Consider the following 20,928-nt stretch of genomic DNA (forward strand, 5'->3'; position numbering starts at 1 on the left):
TTGTACAAACGCTTATATTTCCAATTACTGATTACAGCGGTGTTATCCTGGAAAGCCTCTCTCTGGAGCTGGTTATGAATGCCTGTGTTTGGTATATCTGCAATATCCGATCCTTTGATCATATTTCACCATCGTATGCACAGCTATCCTGGCTGCGTGCAGATAAGTTCAGAGATTTTCATACCATCCGTCTTCTTTACTGTCATGTGAACGTTTGCTGTCTCTCATATCACTCTGTGGTGTCGTCCAGATATTCTGGTGCCACCGCAACGTCCACAACGCACATAGATACCACAGACACATACCTCGCTAACAGGAAACAAACGGTGTCAGTGCAAGGGACTAGTGAATTAAGTCATCAGTCATCATCAGAATGGGAAGAAATTACATGTGGTGTCCCACAAGGATCCATCTTAGGGCCATTGCTTTTTCTTGTGTATATTAATGATCTCTCATCAGTTACACTGCCAGAAGCAGAGTTCGTTTTGTTTGCAGATGACACAAGTATTGCAATAAATAGTATGTCGAGTGTAGTTCTAGAAAGATCTGCTAATGATATTTTCATAGATATTAATAAATGGTTTAAAGCCAACTCACTGACATTGAACTTCGAAAAGACTCACTATATGCAATTCAGAACCTGTACGAGGTTTCCACCCAGCATATGCACAAAGTATGAAGAAGAGCAGATAGAAGAGGTTGACACTCTTAAATTCCTGGGACTACAACTTGATAATAAATTCAGTTGGGAGAAACTGCAGAAACGCCTTAACAAATCTGTATTTGCAATTCGAGTGTTAGCACACATAGGCGACATAAAAATGAAAAAGTTTGCATACTTTGCCTACTTTCATTCCGTAATGTCATATGGTATAATATTTTGGGGTAACTCTTCGAGTCAAACAAAAGTTTTCAGAGTCCAAAAGCGTGTAATACGTATTATTTGTAGAATAAATTCACGGACGTCCTGTAGAAACCTCTTCAAAGAACTGGGTATACTAACTACTGCCTCTCAGTATATTTACTCCTTAATGAAATTTGTCCTAAATAACGTATCTCTTTTTCCAACAAACCGCTCAGTTCATACAAACAATACTAGGAACAAAAATGATCTCCACAAGGACTTAAAAACACTTACTTTAGTTCAAAAAGGGGTCCACTACTCAGGAACACTCATCTTCAATAATTTGCCAGCAAACATAAAAAATTTAGTTACAAATAAAGATCAGTTTAAAAGGAGCCTTAAAGTCTTACTAGTGGCCAACTCCTTCTACTCCATTGACGAATTTTTTAATAGAAACAAATGATGTATTGTATATATTCATACTATTAGTATTGTTATTTCAGCTTTTAAAAAAATTTACATGTTCCACATCCACGAGGATCTCCTCAACACGGATCTATGGAACGAAAAAGTAATCTAATCTAATCTAACGTCTCGCTGCAATACACAACGAGGAATGGGAGAGGCTGAAGAAGACACCCCCCCCCCCCCGCCCCGCCCTCTCTCTCTCTCTCTCTCTCTCTCTCTCTCTCTCAGCATAGCAGCGCCCTCACACGGAGGTCGATATAGAGCCGAGCAGGGAAGCGCTCTGCCCAAGTTCGTGACTTCAGCGGAAGCAGTCAACAGCATAGATTAGGATTAAAGCGTTAGTCAAATCTCACACGGAAATGCACTTTTATAAATGTTGAACATTGTACTTCAAGACAACGGGTTTGCTCATTAGTGCATCAAGTGATACATTAATAGTCAGTGACAACTGTAAATTATGAAGCAGTCCTGCGGCAAAGGCTTGTTAAATAAATCTTTTTATTCATTCATATAATAAAGCACGGTAGTATTTCATATGTTGTAGTTTAATGACCCATTCCCCAGAGCAAAGCCCCGCAGTTATAGACGATTGTAGTTTCGTCTGGTCATAACATTCTTCTCGACCTTAACGCTATTGTCTGAACAAAACGACAGAAACAAGCGTTCCTATCGTAGCAAAATCCTTTCTGTCGCACTCCATCATTCAGCCTCTCTCGAAGTCTTTCTCAGTAGCAGAACTCTGGAATATTACGGTATATTGATAATTTTTACTTATGGACCGTCTGACAGCAACTGAATAAAACACAATTTTAGTGTCATACGCGTTTCGCCTTTATTTTCTGCGAGGCATCATCAGTGGCCTGGATTATGTAAATATGTTAGCTATTTAATTTACATTTTTGTCACTGTGCTACGGTCGCAGGTTCGAATCCTGCCTCGGGCATGGATGTGTGTGATTTCATTAGGTTAGTTAGGTTTAAGTAGTTCTAAGTTCCAGGGGACTGATGACCACAGATGTTAAGTCCCATAGTGCTCAGAGCCATTTGAACCATTTTGTCACTGTGCCTATAGGTTATAAACAGTTCTGGCGGTTGGTATTTCCTATTAAGTAGTAATGTTTTGAACTGGACTTACAGGTTGCGTGGACAGTTTCTTACACATTACGCTCCTGTTGCATTTTTGGTGTTGTTGTTCTTCTTATGAATGCCAATTTGCGGTTTTTTTCCCACATACCACAGCGCTATGTACTGAACGCTTGTTTCAATGCAGTGTTTTGGTTTCTGCTGCCGACTGTCAAATGTTTTTACCAAAGATCGAATGTTATTGCCAAACTGTCGAGTATAATTATTGAAGTATCTGTGATGTGTTCGTGTATGCATTTGTGTGTGTGTGTGTGTTTTTGTGTGATATAGTTTTTTTGAGCTGTGTGTGTGTGTGTGTGTGTGTGTGTGTGTGTGTGTGTGTGTGTGTGTATGTGTGTTTTTGTGTGCTATTTTTTTGTGGGCTGTGTGTGTGTGTGTGTGTGTGTGTGTGTGTGTGTGTGTGTCTCCACACCATCCGGACACACACACACACACACACACAAATGCATACACGAACACATCACAGATACTTCAATAATTACCCTCGAAAGTTTGGCAATAACATTCGATCTTTGGTAAAAACATTTGACAGTCGGCAACAGAAACCAAAACATTGCATTGAAACAAGCGTTCAGTTCATAGTGCTGTGGTATGTGGGAAAAAAACCACAAATTGGCATTCATAAGAAGAAGAACAACACCAAAAATGCAACAGGAGCGTAATAAGAAATTGTCCTCGCAACCTGTAAGTCCAGTTCAAAACATTGCTTCTTAACAGGAAATACCAACCGCAAGAACTGTTTATAACCTATAGGCACAGTGACAAAAATGTAAATTAAATAGCTAACATACGTACATATTCCAGGCCACTGATTATGCCTTGAAGAAAATAAAGGCGAAACGCGTATGGCACTGAAATTGTGTTTTATTCAGTTGCTGTCAGACGGTCCATAAGTAAAAATTATCAATATACCGTAATATTACACGCAACTGAGGAAGACAGGACCAAAAAATTTGAAGAACTCTGGAATAACCACGCCCATTATATTACAGTACTGCATAACGTCTCCAGCTCTGGAAGATACTGACATATCTACTAAAGCAACGATGATTACGAATGTCCCTGTGCACTGACGTTACCCTCGTACATCCTTCTGTCCAACCAGATATTCCTCATTTCCCAGCTCGCCATACCAGAGATCATCTATTTTGTACACTTACAGAGTCTTTTTACATCTGCCACTATTATTATTATTATCATTATTATTACCATTACCAGTATTAATGGCAGCAGCAACAATAGTACAAGTACTGTCAGTATTCGTTTTATTGGTTTATTGTATTATTTACTCACATTCTCATTATAAACACTCAAATCGTTTGAATAATACAGTATTTGTCATATTATTTCTTGGGTAAATATGATGTATGAAAGGTACTGCATGTGTGAAACCCTGTTCCGATGTAAGAGAGGGCCTGTTGGCCCCAATCAGATCATTTTAAATAAATAAATAAGTATATAGTAATGCTGCTCATAACGTCAAGTGGAAATTTTTTTTCCAAGTATCTCTCTGCGTTTCTTTTCTATCGTCAAATGGCAATAAAATTTAGTATTATAGGGAAGCGTTGTTGTTGTTGTTGTTGTTGTTGTTGTTGTGGTCTTTAGTCCTGAGACTGGTTTGATGCAGCTCTGCATGCTACTCTATCCTGTGCAAGCTTCTTCACCTCCCAGTACTTACTGCAACCTACATCCTTCTGAATCTGCTTAGTGTATTCATCTCTTGGTCTCCCTCTACGATTTTTTACCCTCCACGCTGCCCTCCAATACCAAATTGGTCATCCCTCGATGTCTCAGAACATGTCCTACCAACCGGTCCCTTCTTCTTGTCAAGTTGTGCCACAAACTCCTCTTCTCCCCAATAGGAGGTAAAAATCGTAGACGGAGACCGAGAGATGAATACAGTAAGCAGATTCAGAAGGTTGTAAGTTGCAGTAGTTAATCAATGCAGAGGCTTGCACAGGATAGCAGGTACTTGCAGTATAATGAAAGAAAAACAACTTTTTCATAATGTGGGGCCACAGTCATAATATATTTCTTTAAAGTCAGTACCGCCATTAGAATGCTGTTTATTTACAGTGTTGCATTTAACCTTGCACAATCATGATTTCGGCTTCAAAGTCACGCCCGGGTTCCCGGGTTCGATTCCCGGCGGGGTCAGGGATTTTCTCTGCCTCGTGATGACTGGGTGTTGTGTACCGTCCTTAGGTTAGTTAGGTTTAAGTAGTTCTAAGTTCTAGGGGACTGATGACCTCAGATGTTAAGTCCCATAGTGCTCAGAGCCATTTTCGGCTTCAAAGTGCCATTATAACACTTAAAACACTTGATAATGGCATTTTGAAGCCGAAATCATGATTGTGAAAGGTTAAATGTAACACTATAAATAAACAACAGTCTAATGGCGGTACTGACGTTAAAGAAATGAAAGAAACTGTTTTCACCAACTTGAGGAAGCTACTTCCGGAAGTAGGCGGAACTTGCGGAAGTCGATTTGCTTGATCGTGTTTCCAGCAAAGAACTTGAAGAAATAGTTTTTGCAAGCGATTTTCGGAAGTTTATTTCCTAGTGGGCACAGGCATTAACTCCAGACCGCGCTAGTAAAGGGAATTTTTTTAAAGAGCCTTCTGCCATATAAATTATCGTAAATGTAAATGTCGTGTGACTAGCGCCTCCCGTCGGGTAGACCGTTCGTCGGGTGCAAGTCTTTCGATTTGACGCCACTTCGGCGACTTGCGCGTCAATGTGGATGAAATGATGATAATTAGCACAACACAACACCCAGTCCCTGAGCGAAGAAAATCTCCGACCCAGTCGGGAATCGAACCCGGGCCCTTAGGATTGACAGTCCGTCGCGCTGACCACTCAGCTACCGGGGGCGGACATATAAATAATTAATGACTGGTCATTTACTTATCACAATCGTGATTTCGACTTTATAGCCGTTCTCAAGTTGAAACGTCCGACCTGCCAAAATGAGACACGTTACTTTGGGGTGGCGTGTCATTTAAGCAGGTTAGACATTTTGTGACGCTTCAGCCTGAACTTGAGAGTGGCTATAAATCATGAATGGGTGAAAAAAGTGGTTAGCAGTTTACAGTCAACTGGCGGAAATTTCTTTCAAAACGTTATACATAACTTTGGTCCCTCACCAAGGACAAATTATTAAATGAAAGGATCAGTTGTAAGTACAGCAAAGTACAAACGAACTTCTTCAGAGACCGATGTGTAACCGGATCACTAGTGTACTCACTGGCGTAGTACTGGTGTGTGGACGGTATCTCGACGTTGGTGCAGTCGGTGACGTTGACGGTGATGAGGTCGACGTCCCTGGTGAAGCTGGCGAAGAGCGACTCAATCTCCGTCCTCAGGTCTCCACGCTCGGGTATCGTGTACTGCATTTTGGGTTCCGTCGGTACCGACTCTGTCAGGATATCAGCACACCTCTGCTATCGTTCCTTACCATGGGCGGACCTCACACTGACGGTACGTTTCCCAGTTCGCACCACCAGTACGGATGAATCTATGAGTGACGAATATCCAGGATATGACTGAGCACGGATGGATCTCCAGGAGATCAGCGAGTTCAGAGAGCCAGACTTTGCCACTGAATGGACTGTTGTCTGCAACCAGCAAACGTATTATTCCAGTATTCTCTGAGATACTCCTCCAAGCCGTATCATTTCCTACTTTCTGCTTCCAAATATATCCGCGTGTTGAGCCGTTCACTTAATTCACATGTCTAAACGCTCGAAGAATGAGGCAGGGGTCCCAGATATCAGTCTTCTGCTCTGAGCCGTTTCCTTCATTTGGTCGTGTCTGTAACAAGAAGCAAACACACTAATTTTAGAAGATCATCGATTATTTTGACAAAAAATTTATTGGTCATCGGAAACTAGCACTAGGTAGTGATACGAGTAACTATGTGCGAAATGTGATGGAAGACGAAAACGTGAAGACAGTAACCTGCGAGATAAAACATACTTATAAGCTAAAAAAATCATAAGTCTTATAAAACACGTCAAAAATTCTCATTCGTAATGTAAGTAGGCTGTTTAGTTTTTTATGTTGATAACGCCACGTAGCGCTCTATATGAAAATCACTGACTGTGCTGTGTGCAGTCTGCGGCTGGTTCGCATTGTTGCAATATTTGCCATTGTAGTGTTGGGCAGTTGGATGTGAACAGCGCGTAGCGTTGCGCAGTTGGAGGTGAGCCGCCAGCTGTGGTGGATGTGGGGAGAGAAATGGCGGAGTTTTCAGAGCGGACGATCTGGACGTGTGTCCATCAGAAAGAGTAAATTTGTAATATTGGATATCATGAACTGATGATGACTTTAGAACATTATTAAGGTATTGTTCTCTATCAAAATCATTCATTTGCTGACTATGCCTATCAGTATTTAGTGCCTTCAGTAGTTAGAATCTTTTATTTAGCTGGCAGTATTGGCTCTCGCTGTATTGCAGTAGATCGAGTAACGAAGATTTTTGTGAGGTAAGTGATTCGTGAAAGATATAGGTTAATGTTAGTCAGGGCCATGCTTTTGTAGGGATTATTGAAAGTCAGATTGCGTTGCGCTAAAAATATTGTGTGTCAGTTTAGTGTTGATCAGAATAAGTAAAGAGAGAAATGTTTGAGTACGTTCAGTTCTGCTCAGCTGTTTGAAAATCAAATAACGTAGAGGTTTTCCAACACTGTCATTTATAAAAATTTTCAAAGGTGATGTTACAGTAAAATCGATAAAAACAAACTATGATCACCAATCCGAAAATTTCATGATATGCACCAAAATGCAAGGCAAATGGATTATCATAAATTTTTGACGTCAAATTCAGTACTTCTCTTAGAACTAAACAAGTTATAAAAGTAGCCTACCCAAACCACGAAAGTCAAGAAGTGAATAACATTAAGATTGCAAATACGTTTGGATTAAACGAAACCACTCACCGAAGAAGCAGAAGCGTTGACCAATCGATAGGCCTACACAAAAAGAAAGAAAACTTCCGGAGTAATACTTTTTCGAACTAGAGTAAACACGCATACACAAGCCTATGAACCATGTAGACGCATAGCCATATGAACACGTTTGTATGTGTGTGTGTGTGTGTGTGTGTGTGTGTGTGTGTGTGTGCGCGCGCGCTTGTGTGTGTGCGTTGTCTCTGTGTATTTTAACTTATTTCGAAAGAGGACTTCTCCGAAAGCTAACAACTTTACCTTTTTTCTGTTTCTTTGAGTATGCTTATCGACAACACAGAACTTCTGTTTTTCGGTGAGTAGTCTCCATTGATCCAGAAATATTTGCATTCCACTAGAACTTTCCTACAACTTCTATAGCAATTTGAGACTGCAGATACACTGCCTGATCCAAAATGTCTGGAAATCTGTCATTGGAGATCAATATGGGTTGTGCCCACACTTTATGACGGCTTGAACTATATTTGGCACACTTAGATTGGAGTACCTGAAGGCCTGTGGAAAAATGGTATCTCATCCTTTCTCAAGAGCCGAAACCCGAGAAGATACTCATGCTGGACGATAGAGTGGTGGAGCTAAGTCGACGTTGTGACTCACCCCAACGGTGTTCCATTCGGTTCAGGTTGGGACTCTGGACAGACCAGTCAATTGCAGGATTGTTAAGTGTCAACAAACCACTGCCCCACATATGCTGTTTTATGGCATGGTGCATTACGTTGCTGATACAGTCATCGTATCCAGACCATTTCTCTGTTGTACTCAGTAAACAATGTTGTAAAAGTATATTGATATCCTACCACATTTAAGGTTTTCTTAAGCGCAATAAGGAGACCCCACACTAACTACAAAAACACACCCACACTGTAATCTCACCTCCTCCAAATTTCTTTGTTGGCAGGTCACTTTCTCAAGGCATTTCCTAAACCCAAACGCTTACTCCAGATTGCCACAAGATCTAGCGTGACTCATCGCTCCAAATCAGTAGTTCCCAATCATCCATTGTCCGGTACCGTCGCCGGCCGCTGTGGCCGAGCGGTTCTAGGCGCTTCAGTCCGGAACCGCGAGACTGCTACGGTCGCAGGTTCGAATCCTGCCTCGGGCATGGATGTGTGTGATGTCCTTAGGTTAGTTAGGTTTAAGTAGTCCTAAGTTCTAGGGGACTGATGACCTCAGATGTTAAGTTCCATAGTGCCCAGAGCCATTTGAACTATCCAGTACCGTCACTCTTCACACCACCTCAAGTGTCACTTAGCACTGTCTCCAGAAATGGGTGGCTCATGAGGAGCTGCGCGGCCATTGCACACAATCCCTTCGCACAGTCATTGTGCTTGCTGAACTTCCAGTAATATTTTGGAACTCACAACTGAATCCTCCTGTTGATTTCATGCAATTATTTCGCAACATTGCTCCACAATGCTCAGCGTTCCCTGTCCGTCAATGCATGAGGTGTGTCCAGTCTCGTTTTACCTGCGGTTGTTCCTTGACGTTCCCACTTCGCATTCACATCACCAATGACAACCGGGGCAGCTTATAAGTGTTCAAATGTCCCTGATGGATTTGTTACCCGTGTGACATCCAATGATTAGCCCTCATTCAAAGTCACTGAAATCTCCTGACCAACCCAGTCTGCTGTTACTGCGTCTCTATTGATACCACTGTACTATCCGCCTCCTTTTATACTGGCTGGACTGCCTGTAGTGTCATCTGGTTGTCACTTTCACTTTACACAGTGGAGTCCAGTTACACACATCAAAAAAAGTTTTCCATCACCCCAGTTCCCAGAACTCCTGAAGACAGACGTTGACTGTGGGTATTGTATCACAGACACAGTCCCTTTGTCTGTTCAGAGATGTCACTAAAGCCACCCAAAGATGTAAACAACCATGCATGGGCAGCGCCTATTAGACGGAGGGGGTGCGACAGCCGATCAGTTCCAGTCATTCCACCAGGAAGGAGGTACGTGGCTCGTGTTGTCTGTAGTTCAACTATGCCTAGACGGTCAATACTGCGGTTCGATTGAGTCCCCATTGTTATTTTGTACCAGGTAGGGCTCTCAACATGGGAAGTGTCCAGGCGTCTTGGAGTGAACCAAAGCGATGCTATTGGGACATCGAGGAGATACAGAGAGACAGGAACTGTTCGATGACATGCCTCGCTCAGGCCGCCCAAGGGCGACTACTCCAGTGGATGACCGCTACCTACGGATTATGGCTCGGACGAATCCTGACAGCAACGCCACCATGTTGAATATTGCTTCTCGTGCAGCCACAGGACGTCGTGTTACGACTCAAACTGTGCGTAGTAGGCTGCATGCTGCACGACTTCACTTCTCGTCCATGGCGAGGTCCATCTTTGCTACCAAGACACCATGGAGCACGGTACAGATGGGCCCAACAAAATGCCGAATGGACCGCTCAGGATTGACATCAAGTTCTCTTCACCGATGAGTGTCGCATATGCCTTCAATCAGTCAATCGTCGGAGAGGTGTTTGGAGGCAACCCGATCAGGCTGAACGCCTTAGACACAGTGTCCAACGAGTGCAGCAAGGTCGGGGTTCCCTGATGTTTTAGTTGGCATTGTGTGGGGACGACAAGCCGCTGGTGGTCATGGAAGACGCCTTAACGGCTGTACGATACGTGAATGCCATCATCCGACCGATAGTGCAACCATATGGACAGCGTATTGCTGAGGCATTCGTCTTGATGGACGACAATTCGCGCCCCCATTGTGCACATCTTGTGAAAGACTTGCTTCAGGATAACGACACCGGTCAGTTACAGTGGTCAGCATGTTCTCCAGACATGAACCCTATCGAACATGCCTGGGACAGATTGAAAAGGGCTGTTTATGGACGACGTGTCCCACCAAGCATTGTGAGGTATCTACGCCGAATCGCCGTTGTGGAGTGGGACAATTTGGACCAACAGTGCTCTGATGAACTTGTGGACAGTATGCCACGACGAATACAGGCACGCATCTATTCAAGAGGACGTGCTACTGGGTGTTAGAGGTACCGGTGTGTACAGCAGTCTGGACCACCGGCTCTGAAGATCTCTCTGTATGGTGGTACAACATGCAATGTGTGATTTTCACGAGCAGTGAAAAGGGCGGAAATGATGTTTATCTTGATCTCTATTCCAATTAGCTGTACAGGTTCCGGAACTCTCGGAACCGAGGTGAGGCAAAAGTTCTTTTGATGTGTGTATTTTTGAGATAAGAATCTTAACTGGAATGCCTACACTCTATAATCAATAAAGCTCCTTAGTTCACCATCATTTGCATACTGCCATATGTGATTAAAACAAAATACAGGTAAGTGCGAACAGGACTCTCGCACCGAGGATTCTATGCAAAATTAATTATAATTGAAGATAATTCATCGGTCCCCGAAACCAAGAATGTCAACGATTCTTACCTACTATCGATATCGATGCTGACAAGTGCTTGACATAAATGGCCGTATCTTTTTGAGTGCACTGACGTCAACGCTTGAATTTTGTACACCACTAAGAGACCATAAACTTTGATATGTGAGATGATGTTGAACGTCACACGTCTACCCGTTCCCGAGAGATAGGGGTCTTAACAAACGGACAGTCGGATAGCATGAGAAAAAAATATTTGTTTCGAGTGATACAAATAAAAATTAACAATTGTTTATTTACTTTTACTGTAATACTTCACTTCTTGCAGAATTTCGTGATTGTAGGTCAATGGGAAGTACCCTATAGGTTTTGATGAGTGATACAGCGCGTGTCAGAATATGTGATGTAAATGGCCTTATCTTTTGATTGCATTGACGTAGAAGCTTAACTCTTTTACATCTGCAAGAGACTGTAGAGCTTGGTGTGTCACATACGTTTCATTTCGATACCTCCCTTTCCTCAGAAAAAGGGGTCTATGGCCACATAGGCAGTCAGACGGGCAGACGGACAATAAAGCGATACTATGAAACGCGTCCGTTCTTAGTAATCGAGGTCAGGAACCCTAAAACTGAAGGAACTATTTTCTTATACATATTCCATTTACTAATCATCTGCGGTGCCATTTTTTGAGGAACTCCACTCACAGGGATGGTATTCTCAACACAGGACAGTAAAATAATAGCTATATCTTCTACGACATCTTGCAAAGATTTCAGCTATAAACTAGCCATTCTCAATGCACTATCATTTTTGATCAATGCATACAACAGTAGTATTCAATGAACTGTGGATGAAGCCCGACCAACAGGCATTACATGCATTGATCAAAAATGATAGTGCATTGAGAATGGTTAGTTTCTAGCTGAAATCTAGAACTGCCAATAAAATTTAAAAAGTACGACTGATAGCTGAAATCTATTATTTACAAGTCAACATAACAGTCGCTGCGTGCAACAGCCTCTGAATGGAGCGTTACCTGATCTTGCAGAGACTTCGTCAAAAAACTTGCTATTTGTTGATGTAAAAGAGTTAAGCTTCTACGTCAATGCAATGAAAAGATACGGCTGTTTACATCACTGTTTCACAAAACTAGGTATGGCCCTTGACTTACAGGGCATTTCACAGTGGCGTCCGAGGGCCATACACCTGGAAAAATACTAACAATTTTCATAAAGTTTACGGGGCTCTAATTAAAAAAACTAAAACTCTTAGTAGGGTGAAAACTGTAGGAGTGTTTCCTGCTGAACATTTTGATATACAATTTATTACATTATTTTTTATGCTGATTTTATTACAGTTTTTTATAAGTATAGGTAAATTACATTTTATATGCTGGTCTATACTCGGAATCTCTTCATTGAGCAACTGTCTTAGTTAGATGCTTGAAACTTTAGGTACCTATAAACAACATGTCTATCTACAAAGTAGACTACAGTAATGTCATTTCAGGTACAAGTTTTTACTGTAGAAGTGTTTTTATTTCATTGGAAATTTGTGGTAAGTTCCTATGGGACCAAACTGCTGAGGTCTTCGACCCCTAGGCTTACACACTACTTAATCTAACTTAAGCTAACTTAATCTAAGGACAACACACATCCATGCCCGAGGGTGGGCTCGAAACTCCGACAGGGGGAGCCGCGAACCATGGCAAGGCGCCTCGACCGCGTGGCTACCTTGCGTGGCTTTATATTTGATAATCAAAATTACTGCTAGTTTTTGTAAGTAATCAGTATGTATTTAGTACGTTAGTGTCTGTAGTCAGCTTTCTTCCAGACATGCCCAAACACTTCAGTCCTGTAGTTCAAATAAATTTTTTTGTGCTTAAAATAAACGTGCCAGAAAATTTAATTCTTGAGAAACCCGATTCAAAGTTATATTTCACCTATGAACCATCTCTGTCGTTTGTAATACACTCCAGTTGTATAGCCTTGTTGGTTTACATTTTTGTCATCTTCTCTCTTCATTTCTTGTTACTCCAGGGTCTATAGTTGCCTCAAGAACCCTCTGTGTTTCTTTGGCCACTCTCATGGAATCAACTGCCAACAGTGACTGCCTCATATTAAACCTATAGAATATTATCCTAGCAGCTCTAAGACTTCACACCTTCTAAGTGCCCCACAGTAAAACAAATGACAGGCATACTAACTTTCGACAATGACAAAACAGTAGCAACTCCAACTACAGAAAAGTGTCTCACACAGTAATTGGCTGCAAGCGGGCATTGATTTTAATCAATGGCCCAAAATTCGAACCCAGCACTCCTGCTTACTCGACAGGAGCACTGACCAACTGCATCATCCAGACACAGTGGCCATTGCAACAGCACGGAATACCCTTATTACGCCTCCTGTCAATCCCAAATTCATAACTTAGCCAGACACTACTAATGCACTGCCTTTACCCATTATCCCCATTTCACCGCTTCCTATAAGAGTTAGAGACTAGTGTGCTTCTGAACTGACGAGATTATTGGCCGTTCACTCCTTAATTACATATACACTCCTGGAAATGGAAAAAAGAACACATTGACACCGGTGTGTCAGACCCACCATACTTGCTCCGGACACTGCGAGAGGGCTGTACAAGCAATGATCACACGCACGGCACAGCGGACACACCAGGAACCGCGGTGTTGGCCGTCGAATGGCGCTAGCTGCGCAGCATTTGTGCACCGCCGCCGTCAGTGTCAGCCAGTTTGCCGTGGCATACGGAGCTCCATCGCAGTCTTTAACACTGGTAGCATGCCGCGACAGCGTGGACGTGAACCGTATGTGCAGTTGACGGACTTTGAGCGAGGGCGTATAGTGGGCATGCGGGAGGCCGGGTGGACGTACCGCCGAATTGCTCAACACGTGGGGCGTGAGGTCTCCACAGTACATCGATGTTGTCGCCAGTGGTCGGCGGAAGGTGCACGTGCCCGTCGACCTGGGACCGGACCGCAGCGACGCACGGATGCACGCCAAGACCGTAGGATCCTACGCAGTGCCGTAGGGGACCGCACCGCCACTTCCCAGCAAATTAGGGACACTGTTGCTCCTGGGGTATCGGCGAGGACCATTCGCAACCGTCTCCATGAAGCTGGGCTACGGTCCCGCACACCGTTACGCCGTCTTCCGCTCACGCCCCAACATCGTGCAGCCCGCCTCCAGTGGTGTCGCGACAGGCGTGAATGGAGGGACGAATGGAGACGTGTCGTTTTCAGCGATGAGAGTCGCTTCTGCCTTGGTGCCAATGATGGTCGTATGCGTGTTTGGCGCCGTGCAGGTGAGCGCCACAATCAGGACTGCATACGACCGAGGCACACAGGGCCAACACCCGGCATCATAGTGTGGGGAGCGATCTCCTACACTGGCCGTACACCACTGGTGATCGTCGAGGGGACACTGAATAGTGCACGGTACATCCAAACCGTCATCGAACCCATCGTTCTACCATTCCTAGACCGGCAAGGGAACTTGCTGTTCCAACAGGACAATGCACGTCCGCATGTATCCCGTGCCACCCAACCTGCTCTAGAAGGTGTAAGTCAACTACCCTGGCCAGCAAGATCTCCGGATGTGTCCCCCATTGAGCATGTTTGGGACTGGATGAAGCGTCGTCTCACGCGGTCTGCACGTCCAGCACGAACGCTGGTCCAACTGAGGCGCCAGGTGGAAATGGCATGGCAAGCCGTTCCACAGGACTACATCCAGCATCTCTACGATCGTCTCCATGGGAGAATAGCAGCCTGCATTGCTGCGAAAGGTGGATATACACTGTACTAGTGCCGACATTGTGCATGCTCTGTTGCCTGTGTCTATGTGCCTGTGGTTCTGTCAGTGTGATCATGTGATGTATCTGACCCCAGGAATGTGTCAATAAAGTTTCCCCTTCCTGGGACAATGAATTCACGGTGTTCTTATTTCAATTTCCAGGAGTGTATGTATATGTGATGTCCGAAAGCACAGACACCGCATACACATATACACTGAAGCGACAAAGATACTCGCACAGGCATGCGTTTTCAAATACAGTTATATGTAAACAGGAAGAATACGGCGCTGCGGTCGGCAGCGCCTATATAAGACAACAAGTGTCTGGCGCAGTTAGATCAGTTACTGCTGCTACAATGGCAGGTTATCAAGATTTATGTGAGTTTGAACGTAGCGCACGAGTGATGGGACAGAAAAGACCCTGCAAGAACGGGACCAACGACGTCTGAAGAGAATCGTTGGACGTGACAGAAGTGCAACCCTTCCGCAAACATTGCTGCAGATTTTAATGCTGGGCCATCAATAAGTGTCAGTATGCGGGCCATTAAACGAAACATCATCGATATGGACTTTCGGAGCGGTAGGGCTTCTCGTGTACCCTTCATGACTGCATGACACAAAGCTTTACACCTAGCTTTGGCCCGTGAACACCGACGTTGGACTGTTGATGGCTGGAAACATGTTGCCTGGTCGGACGAGTCTCGTTCCAAATTGTATCGAGTGGATGGACGTCTGTATCCGTGGACCCTGGTTGTCACCATGGGACGTTTCAAGCTGGTGGAGGTTCTGTAATGGAGTGGGGCGTGTGCAGCTGGAGTGATATGGGACCCCTGACACATGTAGATACGACTGTGACAGGTCACATGTTCGTAGGCATCCTGCCTGATCACGTGCGTCCATTCATGTCCTTTGTGCATTCCGACGGACTTGAACAAGCGATCACAAGCAGTCCAAAGAAATCTGCAAGTAGGTTGTCTCAAGAAACGTGTCAATAGAGAAACAGTGAGCGAGATAACTTGTTTGCCTATAAATTTAAGCTATCGCAAAGTTGATTTTCAAATTCGTCTGGCGCTCTGAGACCCCCATAATTCAACCGGCCGCGGTGACCGAGCCTTTCTAGGCGCTTCAGTCCGGAATCGCGTTGCTGCTACGGTCGCAGGTTCGAATCCTACCTCGGGCATGGATGTGTGTGATGTCCTTAGGTTATTTAAGTGTAAGTAGTTCTACGTTTAGGGGACTGATGATCTCAAATTGTAAGGGTACAGTACCCTAACGTAGTATCGATTATGCACTATGCAGAGATCATACATGGTTTAAGCAAAGACTGTAGTGCAGTCAACAATGTGCGAGTGGGTAAGCAGTAGTCGATTGTTGGAGTCCGTGAGTGGAAGTCGGGTGTGAGAGGCTAGAGAGAGAGGTTGCTCGGTAGCGAGGTCGGAGATGAGTGGCAGAATGGCACACAGTGTTTGATGTTCATAAATGTTTATAAATTGAGTGATTTAATTAATAAATTCCAGCATTTAAGAAAGGAGATGTTATCATTTAGTAGTTTTCACAATAACGTAAGTGGACAACAATGAGTCTCATGACAAGGAAGAAAGATATACAGGGTGATTCAAAAAGAATACCACAACTTTAAAAATGTGTATTTAATGAAAGAAACATAATATAACCTTCTGTTATACATCATTATAAAGATTATTTAAAAAGGTTTTTTTTTCACTCAAAAACAAGTTCAGAGATGTTCAATATGGCCCCCTCCAGACACACGAGCAATATCAAACCGATACTCCAACTCGTTCCACACTCTCTGTAGCATATCAGGCGTAACAGTTTGGACAACTGCTGTTATTTCTCGTTTCAAATCATCAATGGTGGCTGGGAGAGGTGGCCGAAACACCCCCATAAGAAAAAATCGCAGGGGGTAAGATCAGGGCTTCTTGGAGGCCAGTGATGAAGTGCTCTGTCACGGGCTGCCTGGCGGCCGATCCATCGCCTCGGGTATTTGACGTTCAGGTAGTTACGGACAGATAAGTGCCAATGTGGTGGCGCTCCATCCTGCTGAAATATGAATTGTTGTGCTTCTTGTTCGAGCTGAGGGAACAGCCAATTCTCTAACATCTCCAGATACTGTAGTCCAGTTACAGTAGCACCTTCGAAGAAAAAGGGACCAAAAACTTTATTGGCTGAAATGGCACAGAAAACGTTCACCTTAGGCGAGTCACGTTCATACTGAGTTGTTTCCCGCGGATTCTCAGTGCCCCATACACAGACATTGTGACGGTTGACTTTCCTGTTAGTGTGGAAAGTTGCTTCATCACTAAACACAATCTTTGAAACGAAAGATTCATCTGTTTCCATTTGAGCAAGGATAAAATCACAGAAATCGATTCTTTTAATCTTATCAGCTGCAGACAGTGCTTGAACCAATTTCAGACGATAAGGTTTCATAACTAACCTTTTTCGTAGGACTCTCCATACAGTTGATTGTGGAATTTGCAGCTCTCTGCTAGCTCTGAGAGTCGATTTTCCTGGGCTGCGAACAAATGCTTGCTGGATGCGTGCTACATTTTCATCACTCGTTCTCGGCCGTCCAGAACTTTTCCCTTTGCACAAACACCCATTCTCTGTAAACTGTTTATACCAACGTTTAATACACCACCTATCAGGAGGTTTAACACCATACTTCGTTCGAAATGCACGCTGAACAACTTGTGTCGATTCACTTCTGCCGTACTCAATAACACAAAAAGCTTTCTGTTGAGCGGTCGCCATCTTAGCATCAACTGACGCTGACGCCTAGTCAACAGCGCCTCAAGCGAACAAATGTACAACTAAATGAAACTTTATAGCTCCCTTAATTCGCCGACAGATAGTGCTTAGCTCTGCCTTTTGTCGTTGCAGAGTTTTAAATTCCTAAAGTTGTGGTATTCTTTTTGAATCACCCTGTATATTATGCTAAAATAATTAAAATATAACTTCACATACAGCGTATGCGAATAATATAGTTCGGTACGAAACTAGGGGGAGGTTACATATGGCGACACGTGTGTCGGACTTCGATTCCACAGCAATCTTCGGAAACGACGGAGAAGACAACACAGCAAACGGTGTGTCCGCAGCATTTCAGCATATCAGCGCTTCGAAGTTAAGTGAACTCAACGTTGTGTAGGAATGAACAGGAATATGAATAATCAATAGTGTTACTGACTTAAGTTGCGAGTGAACTTTTCAGTTTACAGCAAGCATAAGTTATAACGAATAGTGATTGTTTTGAACAGTGTTAATATGGCTAATTCAGAACAAAACGGTAGTGTTATTAAAAACGAGGGAGGACAATAACGTGGTTGACGGAGAACAAATTAATGTGATGGAAAACACTACAGTTAATTCGACAGAGGACAGTGGTATTCTCAGTTTTGATTTGCCTAACAGAAGTTCAACACCGATGGTTATCCAGCAAACAGAAACTGCTATTGTCAGTAAAGATTGTATATCTCAATTGTTAGAAGCAATCAAAAATGTTGATGAGGAAAATAGACAGGTGCGTGTAGAAATAAAAGCTTTTCATGAAGAAAATGGAGAGGCGCGTGTAGAAACAAGAGCCTTTCATGAGGAAAATAAAAAAGTGCGTAAGGAAATAACAAAATTTTATGAGGAAACAAGAAAGTTCCATTAGGAAATCAAAAATGATTATCAGACACCAATGCGATTAGCAATTTGCGAACGGAACTCACCAGCTCATTTGAACACAAGCATGATGAGCTCCAAAAAGAAAGACAAACATGAGGCCATTGGCAGTGAAATTACGTATCTGAAAAATCAAGTTAACGGACGGTGTAGGCAAACGGAAGATTTTATTTGCAAAGTTAATGACGAAGTTAAGGCTCAAGATGACGAAATCGTCAAAATTAAAAGTTCTTGTAAAGCCAACAAAGAGTCGATAATTAAGATGGTTAACGGCGTACAAACGCGATGTGATGAGCTACATGAGATACGACAAAGGGTAACGAACAACGACACATTGTCAAATGGAATTAATAAAGAAATTTTGCGCGATGAAATTAATGCAGTATTACGTGAACCAGATAACAATATTGTTGGTTTGACGCAAGTAATTGTTGACAATGGACTGAGAGGTCGAAAATTTCATAAATACACTCCTGGAAATAGAAAAAAGAACACATTGACACCGGTGTGTCAGACCCACCATACTTGCTCCGGACACTGCGAGAGGGCTGTACAAGCAATGATCACACGCACGGCACAGCGGACACACCAGGAACCTCGGTGTTGGCCGTCGAATGGCGCTAGCTGCGCAGCATTTGTGCACCGCCGCCGTCAGTGTCAGCCAGTTTGCCGTGGCATACGGAGCTCCATCGCAGTCTTTAACACTGGTAGCATGCCGCGACAGCGTGGACGTGAACCGTATGTGCAGTTGACGGACTTTGAGCGAGGGCGTATAGTGGGCATGCGGGAGGCCGGGTGGACGTACCGCCGAATTGCTCAACACGTGGGGCGTGAGGTCTCCACAGTACATTGATGTTGTCGCCAGTGGTCGGCGGAAGGTGCACGTGCCCGTCGACCTGGGACCGGACCGCAGCGACGCACGGATGCACGCCAAGACCGTAGGATCCTACGCAGTGCCGTAGGGGACCGCACCGCCACTTCCCAGCAAATTAGGGACACTGTTGCTCCTGGGGTATCGGCGAGGACCATTCGCAACAGTCTCCATGAAGCTGGGCTACGGTCCCGCACACCGTTAGGCCGTCTTCCGCTCACGCCCCAACATCGTGCAGCCCGCCTCCAGTGGTGTCGCGACAGGCGTGAATGGAGGGACGAATGGAGACGTGTCGTCTTCAGCGATGAGAGTCGCTTCTGCCTTGGTGCCAATGATGGTCGTATGCGTGTTTGGCGCCGTGCAGGTGAGCGCCACAATCAGGACTGCATACGACCGAGGCACACAGGGCCAACACCCGGCATCATGGTGTGGGGAGCGATCTCCTACACTGGCCGTACACCACTGGTGATCGTCGAGGGGACACTGAATAGTGCACGGTACATCCAAACCGTCATCGAACCCATCGTTCTACCATTCCTAGACCGGCAAGGGAACTTGCTGTTCCAACAGGACAATGCACGTCCGCATGTATCCCGTGCCACCCAACGTGCTCTAGAAGGTGTAAGTCAACTACCCTGGCCAGCAAGATCTCCGGATCTGTCCCCCATTGAGCATGTTTGGGACTGGATGAAGCGTCGTCTCACGCGGTCTGCACGTCCGGCACGAACGCTGGTCCAACTGAGGCGCCAGGTGGAAATGGCATGGCAAGCCGTTCCACAGGACTACATCCAGCATCTCTACGATCGTCTCCATGGGAGAATAGCAGCCTGCATTGCTGCGAAAGGTGGATATACACTGTACTAGTGCCGACATTGTGAATGCTCTGTTGCCTGTGTCTATGTGCCTGTGGTTCTGTCAGTGTGATCATGTGATGTATCTGACCCCAGGAATGTGTCAATAAAGTTTCCCCTTCCTGGGACAATGAATTCACGGTGTTCTTATTTCAATTTCCAGGAGTGTATGAACCGAAACAAGGCATCCAAGCAATTGCGTTTATTAGACAATTCAAACATGCGTTTCCGAGGCATTATACGGAACGTGCTAAAATTGATATCTGCGCCAGTCACATGAAGGGTGAGGCACATATTTGGGGTATAAGTGTATCCGACAATTACACCAAGTATGAAGAATCTGAAAGAGCATTTAAAAAAGAATTTGGTCGAAAGAGAAACAGTGGGACGTAAAATAAAAAATTTTCACACCGCCAAATTATGCAAGACATCACGGTACACACCGAGCGAGGTGGCGCAGTGGTTAGGCACTGGACTCGCATCCTGGAGGCCGACAGTTCAATCCCGCGTCCGGCCATCCTGATTTAGGTTTTCCGTGATTTCCCTAAATCGCTCCAGGCAAATGCCGGGATGGTTCCTTTCAAAGGGCACGGCCGACTTCCTTCCCCGTCCTTCCCTAATCCGATGAGACCGATGACCTCGCTGTCTGGTCTCCTTCCCCAACACAACCAATCACGGTACAATGCGTGAGTTAATGCAAAGGTACTTGAACGATAATGCATACTTGGACGATCCGGTTAAAGAAGAAGAGCCAATGCTTATATTAATCCAGAAATTGCCATTTTTGGTGCGTGAGAAGTTAGCGCTCACACCACGGTTAACAATGGAGCAAGTGTGTTTGCTAATTGACCGAATGGAATTGCTCAATGCCGAACGCGATCAACGTGGGCGACACAGTAATAACAATTACCCGAATC

At 44.3% G+C, this 20,928-nt stretch overlaps 1 protein-coding gene across 2 annotated transcripts in view; it reads right to left on the bottom strand.

Annotated features, from left to right (window-relative positions):
* LOC126210581 (organic solute transporter alpha-like protein) overlaps positions 1 to 20,928 on the bottom strand; it is a 173,338-nt gene that overhangs the window by 148,930 nt on the left and 3,480 nt on the right. For both annotated transcript variants that reach the window (XM_049939846.1, XM_049939845.1), the window contains exon 2: positions 5,702 to 6,267. In XM_049939846.1, coding sequence (XP_049795803.1) covers positions 5,702 to 5,849 — 148 coding nt within the window. In that variant the 5' untranslated portion in view covers positions 5,850 to 6,267. The remainder of the gene's footprint in view (positions 1 to 5,701; positions 6,268 to 20,928) is intronic.

Source organism: Schistocerca nitens, chromosome 10 (assembly GCF_023898315.1).
Source record: "Schistocerca nitens isolate TAMUIC-IGC-003100 chromosome 10, iqSchNite1.1, whole genome shotgun sequence".
Lineage (NCBI taxonomy): Eukaryota > Metazoa > Arthropoda > Insecta > Orthoptera > Acrididae > Schistocerca > Schistocerca nitens.